Source organism: Protobothrops mucrosquamatus, unplaced genomic scaffold, assembly GCF_001527695.2.
Source record: "Protobothrops mucrosquamatus isolate PMUCROS unplaced genomic scaffold, P.Mucros_1.0 scaffold659, whole genome shotgun sequence".
Taxonomy (NCBI): domain Eukaryota; kingdom Metazoa; phylum Chordata; class Lepidosauria; order Squamata; family Viperidae; genus Protobothrops; species Protobothrops mucrosquamatus.
In genome coordinates, this window is record NW_015386948.1 from 825,081 (window position 1) to 836,741 (window position 11,661).

Sequence of the window (11,661 nt, forward strand, 5' to 3'; positions counted from 1 at the left end):
ACTATCGCTTGTTCTCCACTCTAAATCCCAAGGCGTAAGGGGGAAGCATCCCAATTTCAAGCAGAAACAGGATTACATTCTAAAAGTTTGGGACTCTGGATTTCCCTAAAGACCTTCTACCTTAGCAAGCTAACATAACAGAGCTGTTTCCCAAATATCCCCTCTGTCCTTGATTGTCCGGGGGCTTGCCTTGACTAGATGGGTGGCCCTTACCCCAGCAACTGACTTTATTTTATTTAGGAATCAGAATGCTGATCTTCGTGGCACCAAGGAACTCGGCATTTTCCCTCCCAACATTTAAGCCATGGTAAATTAGGTTTTCAGGATAGCCAAGGGGATGTTGTCAGACACTGGAGTCAGGTCAGTCTCGTTCAGCACTAGCCACAAATGACAGGATTCCAATGTATCTGAGCAGCATCAGATTCTGGGAAGCTAAATTGCTTTTCTAAATTTATGCCATTGAAAACATTGATACAAGCATCCTAGTTTATGCAATTGGAAGTTAGCTGCTCCCAAATTTAACCACTCGTACCCTTTGGGAAACAGGGTGGGAGGGTAGATGGATCCCTGGTATGATCCAACAGGTCTCTGTTTCACTGATGACACGCTACTTCTCTACCGCAAAGGATTCCATGTATCTCCAGAAGCGGTTTTTCAAACATGCATCCTTCCTTGCGGCATGAAATAATACATCCCTGGAATACCACATTCCACTGAATTTAGCTTTTACAAACAATTTTTCTCTACTCTCGGGTTCCGGTTTTTAAAAGTCTGCAAAATGTTTTATTTTACTTCTTTAAATACATTAAATACATTAAATACATTTAACCCCCCCAGCCCCATATATCGTTAACTGTTAAATCATATAAAAAAATACAATTTCATCTGTGAAATTACACAGTTGCATGCACCAGAGGGGAAAGGGGAAAAAAATCAAGAAAGCATCAGATTTAATTTAAACAATTGAACAATTAAACACACTAAAAAGAAGACCAACAAGACATTTCACAGTCTGCAATGTATGGATTTCCCAATGGACACGAGGGAACGGAAGAGAATTCTCTTTGCACCATTTTCTCTGCCTGCAAAATACTGAATTATTTTAACAGTCCTAAGCAACCAATGAAGCCATAGCCTCAGACCTCAAGAGGAAGGCGTTATGGAGAGAGAGACACACTAACAGAGTGCCAAGTGAATTATATTTTGGAGATCAGTATGCCTGTTACAGCATAAAGCTTCTCCAGAGGACCAGCCCCGAACACAGTGCACTAAAACCAGTTTTCTTCGGAGAATCAGCCACAGTGTGCAAAAAAGGTGAAACTGGTGAGGACTGCAAAAAAAAAAAAAACCCTGTACTAATCTAATACTGCTATTTCTTTCAAAAACAGTGAACTCAACTCAAGATACTGCTAAGCTAATAAAATAAACTCTAATCATTAACAAGCCATTTTCTGGCATAATAATTGTGGCTGTCAATCCAGTTTGAACTATGGTTTGCATTACTGCTTTGGGCCATTGTGTGAAATCTCTGTTATTAATTAGGAAGGAACAGGGAAAATTATTCCATAAATAAGAAAGTGCCCATCTTGCAAAGGTTAATTTGCGCAGGACGGCAGCATTGCACTCACAAAAGGATCAAAAAGGATTCGTGGGAAGGAATATATTGGCAATATCTGGCTTTTTTGCTAGGAAGAATCCCAAGGCCTTTCCATTTCAGTTTGATTCCAAGAAAACAAAAGCAGGTCTCATTTGCCTCGCTTCTTCCCTGAATATCTCTCGCGCCTCGGCAATGTTCTGCTGAAGACTATTCAGATCCCATGACTCTTAGTGAACCTTGTGGTGACGTCGGTGGACTCGGACAAACATGTGAGGAAGGGGACAAACAGTTATTGGCACAACAGTATCAAATCCGAACTTGCAGATCCGCCATGCCCCCAGAAGAACCTGTAGTAGTTCATCCCATGGAAACGTGTTTTGACCGATGTATCTTCACCATCAGATTGGGCAGAAAACGCCGCCTTGGGCAGAATCCCTCTTGGTCTAACTCAGGGTCTGCTCTGTAAAGGGGAAAGTAAAGAAGGACATTCAGCCTGGGGCTTTTTCAAGCCAGTTGCTGTACCGTTCCATGCATCGGAAGTGTTTCCAACATGCTTGAGTGAAGCTACAAATGGAAACTGATCAAGGAGAGAAGCAACCTAGAACTAAGGAGAAACTTCCTGACAGTTAGAACAATTAACCAGTGGAACAACCTGCCTCCAGAAGTGGTGAATGCTCCAACACTGGAAGTTTTTAAGAAGAGACTGGACAGCCATTTGTCCAAAATGGTGTAGGGTTTCCTGCCTGAGCAGGGGGTTGGACTCGATGACCTCCAAGGTCCCTTCCAACTTTATTATTATTATTATTACCTACCACCCACCCCACCCAAATATAATTTTTCCAAGCCTGGGAAGAGCAATCTTGACATTTCTCCTTCCTGATGCATTTTTTGTGTGTGTGGGGTGGGGAAGTGACAGTGTTGGGAGAAGAAAGACTGGATTGCAAACTCTTGCTTCTAGGGACTTTGAACTGATCAAACCACCTCAAACTTTCTTTTAAGAGTTGCAGCACATGCAGCCTTCCATTGCTGAATGAAATAAGTACCCCTTTCAATTCTGCTGTAACAAGCAGCAAGCCTTGAACGGTTTTTGTGGTGCCTTCGTGTCAGTGTTAACCCCTGGCAACTGCCCTGAAGTGTTCTGGGCAAGATTTTGTCAAAGTGCTTTGCCATTGCTCCTTCCTAAGGCTGTGGGGGAGTGACTGGCCCAAGGTCATCCAGCTGGCTTTCTTCCTAAGGCAGGGAACAAACGTCATGGGCTCCTGGTTGCTAGCGTGATGCTAGAAGCTCTGCACCAAACTTAGGCCCAAACCTTTATTTTTAATTGCATCGGTCAAGTGCAAAGAGAAGCATCCTCGACTCCTTTCAACAATGCGTGCTGGAAAAACATTAGAATGCTTACGGCATTAAAAAGAGGGAGGGAGGGAAGGACTTCTTGTTCTCGTGTTATAAAATAACAACTAAAAGAACCTCTTTCCAGCTGGGCTTGTTTGCTTTTTCTCCTATCTAGGCCAAGGAGAGCAAGCAAACCAAAAAGGGGAGAAGCAAGGCCATGTAGCATTTCAAGGCTGATTAGGTGACTTTTCTTCCCAAACAAGCTATCCAAAATCAGCTCCCACATCTAAAATCCTCGGTCCTTCTTTCACGACTGGTGGGAGTGTCTGCATGGATAATTGTTGAACAATTCCATCTCAGAAGGAAATCAGCTCGCCTGCTTTTTAAATAGACTTCAGAGAGAGTTCTATTTCTTTTCCTTCGTTAGTGCTCTTGAGGGTATGTTTTTGTCGCATTTGGCTACTTCATGTATATTTACAGTCCAAAACTGCTTTTTGGCGGTTATCATTTGTACTGACTCTTAGTAAAACACAAAGCCCAAACTTACCGACGGTGCCTGCTTTTGGTTGCGGTATCACTAGATGGGATCACTTCACTGGTCTTCGAAGACCTCCTTCTAATCCTGTTCAACAGCCCCTTAACTCTACCCCAGCGGGATCGGTCGTTCTGGAAGAGACACACAGTGATACAAGCACTGGCCTTAACTGAAAGTCAAGCAGAAACAGAAAGCACTTGGTCCAGCACGACACACAAGAGTCATTTCAGACATTCTCTCTCTGCATGTGGCTATGGAACCAATAGCTGCTTCCCCAGCCCTACTTTGAGGTTTTCGGAAAGCGAAGGAGTGATGGGAATGAAGTTTATGAAATAATACATGCCCTCAGTCTCGGTGCTGACACCCTGCCAACTTCCAGCTCACCTTTGCCTTCTGGCTTGATGGCCAAGTATGAAAGCCGCTACCCAGTCGTTCCACTAAGCTGGGTGAACTGGCAGAGTGAAGGGCTGACATCATAGAACGATCAATCTTGTTTCCTGCAAAGATGAAAGAGCTTGCAGAAATCCACTTTTTTAAAGAACAATAGAAATCCCCTTCTTCACAAATCCAGGCTATTGGTAAAGCTAGCCAATTCTAAAGGAAAATCAGTGGAGCCTCTTTAATGTGGCTTCTACGTAACAATCAAACCCAAGAAATGGGGGCTACGGTTAGCACAGGGTGACCACCAGGTACTCACCCAGATGATGGGTTTGTCTCCGGAACATGTGTGTATCTGAAGCAGAACGAGCCCGGAAGCTATGCGGATGCCAAGAGTCCACTAAATCGAGATATTCCTCTTCATTCGCGGGATTTCCCTCTTCCTCTTTTTCAGTCTCCACGGCTTCTGGATCACCCGGCTGGGGATCCGTTTGAGGCTGCTTAGGCTCCTCTGTAATTTGTTCAAAAAAGCACTTCTGCCAGACAAAGAGAACTTGAGTTGGAGAACAATCATCGCAGAAATACCATTTGGGGTTTAATTTTCGTAGAGGGGGCAGGCTAAGCAAGTGAAATATTCTCTGATCTCATGGTCTGGTTTACCAGCCTCTCTCAATTCCCCCACCCCAACTCTATTCTGTCTTTCCAACGGTGGCCAACGTCTACAAATTACAATTCAATTAGCTGTAGCCCTTTCCCACCTTCTCCTGTTGTAGGGTGCAGACCTGGCACTCCAAGGCCCGGACTCGGCACTCCAGTAGTTGACGCTCATGCTGGAGTTGCGTGTTGGCTTTCTGCAATTGGCTAACTTTCTCCATCAGTTGGCAGAGGTTCTCCAGGCAGCGTACACCCGGCCCTGGCATGGGGAGGGATGCTGGCTGTTGTGCCTAGCAAATGAACATCAGGCAGAATTGTAGAATCGGCACGCTCCACAAATAATATTTTGTCTGACCCTCACCTAATGTGCAGGAAAACCAATTAAACTATCCAGCTTCTTCAACATCTCCAGAGTTGGGAAACTCACAACCTTATTTTGGCAGACTTTTGCCCTGTTGGAAAACTCACCACCTTGGTTGGTAGACTGTTTTGCCTTGCTGCACATATCTTACCACTCCAAAGATTTCCTTATATTTAAGCCAGGTCTAAGTACTACAACTTATACTAGCTCTCATTTCTGGCCTTAGTTCCTGTGCAGAGAAGAGCAACAAAGTTGATTAGGGGACTGGACGCTAAAACATATAAGGAACGGTTGCTGGAATTGGGAATGTCTAGTTTAACGAAGAGAAGGACGAGGGGGGACATGATAGCAGTCTTCCAGTATCTCAGGGGCTACCATAAAGAAGAGGGAGTCAGGCTATTCTCCAAAGCGCCTGAAGGCAGGACAAGAAGCAACGGGTGGAAACTAATCAAGGAGAGAAGCAACCTAGAACTAAGGAGAAACTTCCTGACAGTTAGAACAATTAACCAGTGGAACCACCTGCCTCCAGAAGCGGTGAATGCTCCAACACTGGAAGTTTTTAAGAAGAGACTGGACAGCCATTTGTCTGAAATGGTGTAGGGTTTCCTGCCTGAGCAGGGGGTTGGACTCGATGACCTCCAAGGTCCCTTCCAACTTTATTATTACTATTACTATTATTATTACTATTATTCTTGCTGCACCTTTTGGGGGGATTCCCTTTCTGTTCTTGAACAGGGCCGTTATCCATCATACATACATCATACATCGATTGAACATGTAGCCTGGGTGAACAGTTCAACCTCTGCAAATATCCCATGAACATCTAAGGAGCTTAGCTGGATTCATGCATTGCAGTAAGACATGGTTTACTGAACAAGCCATTAATGGCCTGATTTGCACAATGGTAGCCAGGATGGCAATGTAGAAATCGGACTATAAGCTGTTAACCCAAAATAAAAGAGAGAGAATTTCTGTGGGGAAAAAAACAAGACTTGAAATACTCTATCTGAAGCTATTTACGACAGTGAAATTTTATCAGTAGTGTTCGAGTAGCAAATTTAAACCCAGTGCTTTACAAGTATAAGAAGCAGCACTTATTATAGAATCAGAAACACCACTTTTTAAATATGAAAATCAAAAGCAACTATGGAAAATCTTTGCTAAACCCTTGCAGGATTTCATCAGCAAATGACCAAGATTCCTCAAGTAACCTGAAGTTCTATTTCCTTGCTAGCCCAAGTAATCTTTTGCTTATGACTAATTAATCAACTTTTTATCCTGCCGCTCCCCCAACATCAATCCAAAATATGGCCAGAGACAGGAGGAAATTCAGTGGTGACACATGCAGATGAAATAAGATGATGTAGCCCAACAGCTATGCAGAACAGGAACACACATTCCAACGCAGAGCTGGCATTTCTCCATACCGTGTTTCCTCAAAAATAAGACCCACTCTTATTTATTTATTATTATTATTATTTTGCTTCCAAAAAAGGCACCAGGTCTCAATTGGGGGGGGGGTGTCTTCTCCATTCACCTCCAGCACCAGCAGTCTCGCCCAGTCTCACCCAGTCTGTGGCCGAAGGAGCAGCTTCATTCTGCGACTGGGATTGGAGCTCCGGCCGACATTTCGCAGTCAGGTCTTTCCGGAAGGCTTCTGCAGCCGAGAACCGAGCTATGGATTCAATCCAATCTACGGTGGTCGGCTTTAGAGGCCTTGCAGAACCGAGCTATGGACTGAATCCATAGCTGGGTTCTGGACTGCACAGGCCTTCCGGAAAGGCCTCTGACTGCAAAATGCCGGCCTGGGGACGCCGCAGAAAAAGAGCTGGGCCTGCCAGGTGAGGCAGGTGTTGATTCATGGAAGACCTGACTGCAACACAGGGGAAGGGGGGCAGATCCACACCCCCACCCCTGCCTGAGTTTGATTTTTAGGCCCCAAAACTAGCGCTTATTTTTGCGGTAGGGCTTATATTAGGCCAGGGGTAGGCAACTGTGGTTCTTTTATGACTCGTGGACTTCAACTCCCAGAATTCCTGAGCCAGCATGGCTCAGCACGGAAACCTCTCCCTTTCCCCTCAGCGTGGCTGGCTCAGGAATTCTGGGAGTTGAAGTCCACGAGTCATAAAAGAGCCAAGGTTGCCTACCCCTGGTCTAGGAGGCTCACTGCTTAGAACAGGAGGACTTAGGACAGGGGTAGGCAACCTTGGCTCTTTTATGACTCGTGGACTTCAACTCCCAGAATTCCTGAGCCAGCATGGCTCAGCTTGGAAACCTCTCCCTTTCCCCTCAGCATGGCTGGCTCAGGAATTCTGGGAGTTGAAGTCCACGAGTGGTAAAAGAGCCACGGTTGCCTACCCCTGTCTTAGGCCTACCCCCATAAATCAAGCCAGGGCTTATTCTCGGGGTAGGCCTCACTTTTGGGGAAATGCCGGTGTGTAATTTTGGATCAGGCTGGAATTCAGCTCCCCACATCTAATATTACTTTGAGCGTTTCATTCTCTCTCTCTCCAGCACTTTCCGGACTGCCAAATATTAAGTCGCTCCTGGATCTTTGAGTTGCATTTTGCCACTGACGAATACTTTAGTTTGGACAGGAGCTGCTGACTGCCTTTAGTCGACTCCTGGTCCAGGCAGAAACCAAAGCAGAGCAGAGACTTTGAGGAAGGCAAGCAAAGATCTCCATGACGGCTGCAGTCTTCTGGGGCCACGTGTGACCGCTTTTGTGACCGCTTTTGTGACCTTCTGACAAGCAAAGCTAATGGGGAAGCCAGATTCACTTAACAACCATGATAGTAACTTGGCTGCGGTGATTCACTTCACAGCTGTGTCAAGAAAGGTCATCAAATGCTGCAAAACTCACTTAACGACTGTCTCACTTAGCAACAGAAATTTAGGGCTCCATCGCTGCCTCTGAGATCCTTCAGGAAATCAAGCCTTTTAAGGACATGTTAATTCATTCACACTCTGAGGCGGCAATGTTTTTGCACATCTCTGTTGGGAAGAAACTATGCTAATTCAATTAGGTTTATAGTGTAATTACAAATTATGGGTGTGGCCTTTTCGCCAGTATAGTGCAGCAATAATAATGACGTTTTCACAGGCTTCGCAAGCTGCAGTGCTAAACCTGCAATCACAGGCCTGTTAAAAAAAAGAAAAGCATTCACACACAAAGCAGAATGAGATTTCCTTGGGGTACACCAAGGACGACCGACTCCAACATCGGTATAAATCAGTGTTGGGTGTAAAGCAGCTCATTCTGTTTGCTTAGCTCACTGTTGGCGAAAACAAATCTCAATTTTGCCTTCCGTGTTGTCTGTGGGGGACTCCTAAGCCCCCGTTCTGAATAACAGTGACCAGGTAGATTGATAAATACCTAGAAAAGCAAAGCCCAGGTGAGTCAGGTGCCAGAGGAAGATCAGCTCCTCCCTGCTGCAAACTAGGTCAGCAGAGAAAGAGTCGCTTACCTGCAGGGATTATGAAAGGTGAAGACATGGAGACATTCTAGCAAGAGACAATTATGCAAGGCATCAGCACAGGGTGGAATCTAAGAGCATTTCCCTACGAAACTAACCTACCTACTACTGGGCGGAAGCCATAGCTAATAATGATCCTTGGCTCTCTGATCACATCACCAAGAATGTACCTGCAAAGCCCCTCCATTTTCAGCTGCTCCTGCTTGATCACAGCAATTTCAGGTCAACTTGGGCCAACTGGCATCTTTCCAACACTCACCTTTTTTTCTGTTTTCTCAAGGGTGCCGCGGCCTGATGTAGTTTGACTGTATCCTCCAGAAGCCTCATCCAGAAGCCCGTCAACACTCACTGGCCGGTGTGGGTAGCGGGACTTCAACTCCTCCAAATCTACCAGACTTTGACGCCTCTGGATCAGCTTGTTGGGCGTACGGACGTACAAGTGGTTCTTCTGGGACCTCTGACCCATCTCGGTGAACTTCCTTTTGACACAAAGTTCTTGCCAGTAGGCACGATCCAGAACAGGCAGCAGTTCTTGTGGCCCATCTTCTTTGGGGCAACCCTCCCGGGGGGCTGGAGCAGACTCATCTTCTCCTGCCATCTGGAAACCATCTTGGTAATCCAAAGAAAAGCTCTTTTCGGATTCCACCGGAGTCAAAGGGGCGTGATCGCCACTGGCCATCTCCACGCCGGAATCTTCCGATTCAGATTTCATAAGCCGTCCACTCATGGGCAAGAAACCCAGATGATGGGGAGCGAGATCAGTTGGAGATCCGGCCTCGGCCCATCTATCAGTCTCTATGGTCATTTGGTCTTCAAGAACCAGGCTGAGCCGAGATTGGGGTTGAGGGATCTGCAGCTTCCAGCTGCGGGACATGACTGACGTTAGCACCACACGGTTGTCAGCTGGTTTCCAGACACTATCTGCAAATTGAGAATGAAGTGTAATGAGTGGAAGGCACGCCCCTTCCACTCCCAAGAATGGACTGAAACTATGTAAATAGGGCGGCTGGCCAGGTAAGGGCTCCGCCTCAGCCCCTTCCCTTGCTAATGATCCCCAAGAGCTTTGGATCAGCACCTTGCAACATTTGCATTCCAAAAATATTCTTCACAGGTACATGACTCAGGCAGCAGCCAGGTCTGGCCAGAAGAGTGGAGAAGGCAACCTGGAGAGGCTCCAGAGAAACCATCTCTGGGAAAGTGCTTCTTCACAAGGATAATTGCATCAGATCCCAAGAGTGCAAAGGATTCTAGCTCTTCTCTTTCCACACTACCATTTGGCCTCTCAAACAGGGATGAAGGGGGAAAAGGCAGAAAAAATACAGGGGAAATAGCTTCTTTCTTTTGGGATGTTCTGGCATTTTGATAAGGAAACTGCAGCATGGCTTACGAGATACAGGTCATCCTCACACATCCTCAAGTTGAGAATCACTGGTCTAAACTACCCTAGTCCACCTTCTACCTCCCCTGTTTTAAAATTATTTCAATCCTTTTCTACTCAGCTCAATTTTGGACACTTTTCTGCCTGTTTCTTTTGTTTTTGAATACTTTCTTTCTGGCAGTCCAGATCTGGGAGTCATTTCTGTCTAAGATAAAAGATGTGAATCATAAAATCCCATCAGACTAGAGCACAGTCTGTTCTACAAATGTTATCTAAATGATCCTCAAAACTACTTAAAGATATGTCCCAGGTATGACAGATAAATGGAGAACAGCATCTCATAGAAAGGTGACAAAGCGTCTTTACCGCACAAACATCTTTAGACTGGATCTAAAATAAATGTCCTCACTGAGAAAGCAGGCAGAAAAGTCAACTTTTCCCCCCAAAAAAATCCTTTTCACTATGACTTTAGAATTCTTCACAAATTCAAATTCTGCAACAGTTATAACAAAATCAAGATCATGAGCCAAGAGTATAATTCTTCTTATTTCAAGAATTATCCTACAGCAGTGTTTCTCAACCTTGGCAACTTTAAGAAGTGTGGACTTCAAATCCCAAAATTCCCTAGCCAGCCTGATGGTTAGGGAATTCTGGGAGTTGAAGTCCACACATTTAATGTGGTCACAGCTGCAAACATGGCCTTATGGCAGAGGTCGGCAACTTTTAAGACGCGTGGACTTCAACTCACAACATTTCATGCTGGCTGGGGAATTCTGGGAGTTGAAGTCCACAAGTCTTAAAAATTGCCAACTTTGGAGAACCCTGCCTTATACTATAGTATTAGCCAGCCTGCAAGATAGGAGAGGTGGAAGGATAATGGCTTTGGAAGTCCCCCGTTGGCTTCCCATCTGAACTTGGAGTCAGATTTATCCAGATTTCTTGACAGCGCTTAGTAGGCTGCCCCTCCATTCCATGGCTGGAGATCCAGTCACAAGGGTCTTCTCAAAACTTTGGTTACCAATGGATTGTGGCCTCCCACCACTTTTTCTCTTCCCACAAACTGTTTTGAAAAGGGTGCTTCTTTCCATGATAGATAATGAAACAAATGTTTAGATTCCAGTTTTTTAAAAAAACAAAACAAAATCAGCTGTACTTTTCCAGCAAAAATCTGGCAGGAAAACTATGCCATTAATCCTACCTGTCAAAGAGCTATATTTGGTAGGACACAGGCCTTTTCTGTGGCTGCACCCTTTTTGATTTTCCAGAATTCCCTCAAAATGTGACTAGGCCATTCGGCCTGGGGGCCATAAGGGACTGTTGAGTTGCTGAGGTGGCTCCATGGTGGTTAAAATCTGCTGCTCTCTCCCTTGCCTTTTAATCACAAATTTTAATTCTTCAGATCTGTTTGCTTTTTATAATGTATGCCACCCAGTTTCATATTTTCCCCTGAGATGGGGCGGCATATCAACACGAACAAATAAATCAAATCTCTGCTTACACACGACATCTTTGCACTATTTTAGGGGATTTTAGATCCCCCCCACATGCAATCTGGGAGCTGATGTGTTGAGAAAGGGGTCAGATTTGATGTCTGCATCATGCAGTAAGGAAGCATAAATGTGGGAACCAGGCAGTTAGAAACGAATCTCTGTCCGAGAGGGATTCAGGAAAAGAACCAACCACATTTTACACACCTATGATTTGATCTCCAGGTAATCCTTTGCCCGTTCATTCTTGGAAGCTAATCTACCAAGACTTGCACAAATCTCAATTCAAGAACATCTGACCTGCTGATGTTTTAAACTAGGGGCTGTATTCTTAATTTTGTTAGCAGCTGGGGCAAAAAAAAAAACAACCAAAAAACTTTTTTAACTAATCCCCTTGAAGACTGCTGAGGCCAAACAGCCCAGGTGGCTCAATCTGCTTTTCCCGACCCCTATTATTATCATC

At 45.0% G+C, this 11,661-nt stretch overlaps 1 protein-coding gene across 1 annotated transcript in view; it reads right to left on the reverse strand.

The window, feature by feature from the left end:
• Nucleotides 1-1,954: 1,954 nt before the first annotated feature.
• LOC107289258 overlaps nucleotides 1,955-11,661 on the reverse strand; it is a 10,899-nt gene continuing 1,192 nt past the window's right edge. The window contains exons 2-9 of the mRNA XM_029284501.1: nucleotides 8,593-9,254; nucleotides 8,325-8,361; nucleotides 6,426-6,532; nucleotides 4,601-4,786; nucleotides 4,162-4,378; nucleotides 3,849-3,961; nucleotides 3,477-3,595; nucleotides 1,955-2,057 (exon numbers count right to left, since the gene is read on the reverse strand). Coding sequence (XP_029140334.1) covers nucleotides 1,955-2,057; nucleotides 3,477-3,595; nucleotides 3,849-3,961; nucleotides 4,162-4,378; nucleotides 4,601-4,786; nucleotides 6,426-6,532; nucleotides 8,325-8,361; nucleotides 8,593-9,254 — 1,544 coding nt within the window. The remainder of the gene's footprint in view (nucleotides 2,058-3,476; nucleotides 3,596-3,848; nucleotides 3,962-4,161; nucleotides 4,379-4,600; nucleotides 4,787-6,425; nucleotides 6,533-8,324; nucleotides 8,362-8,592; nucleotides 9,255-11,661) is intronic.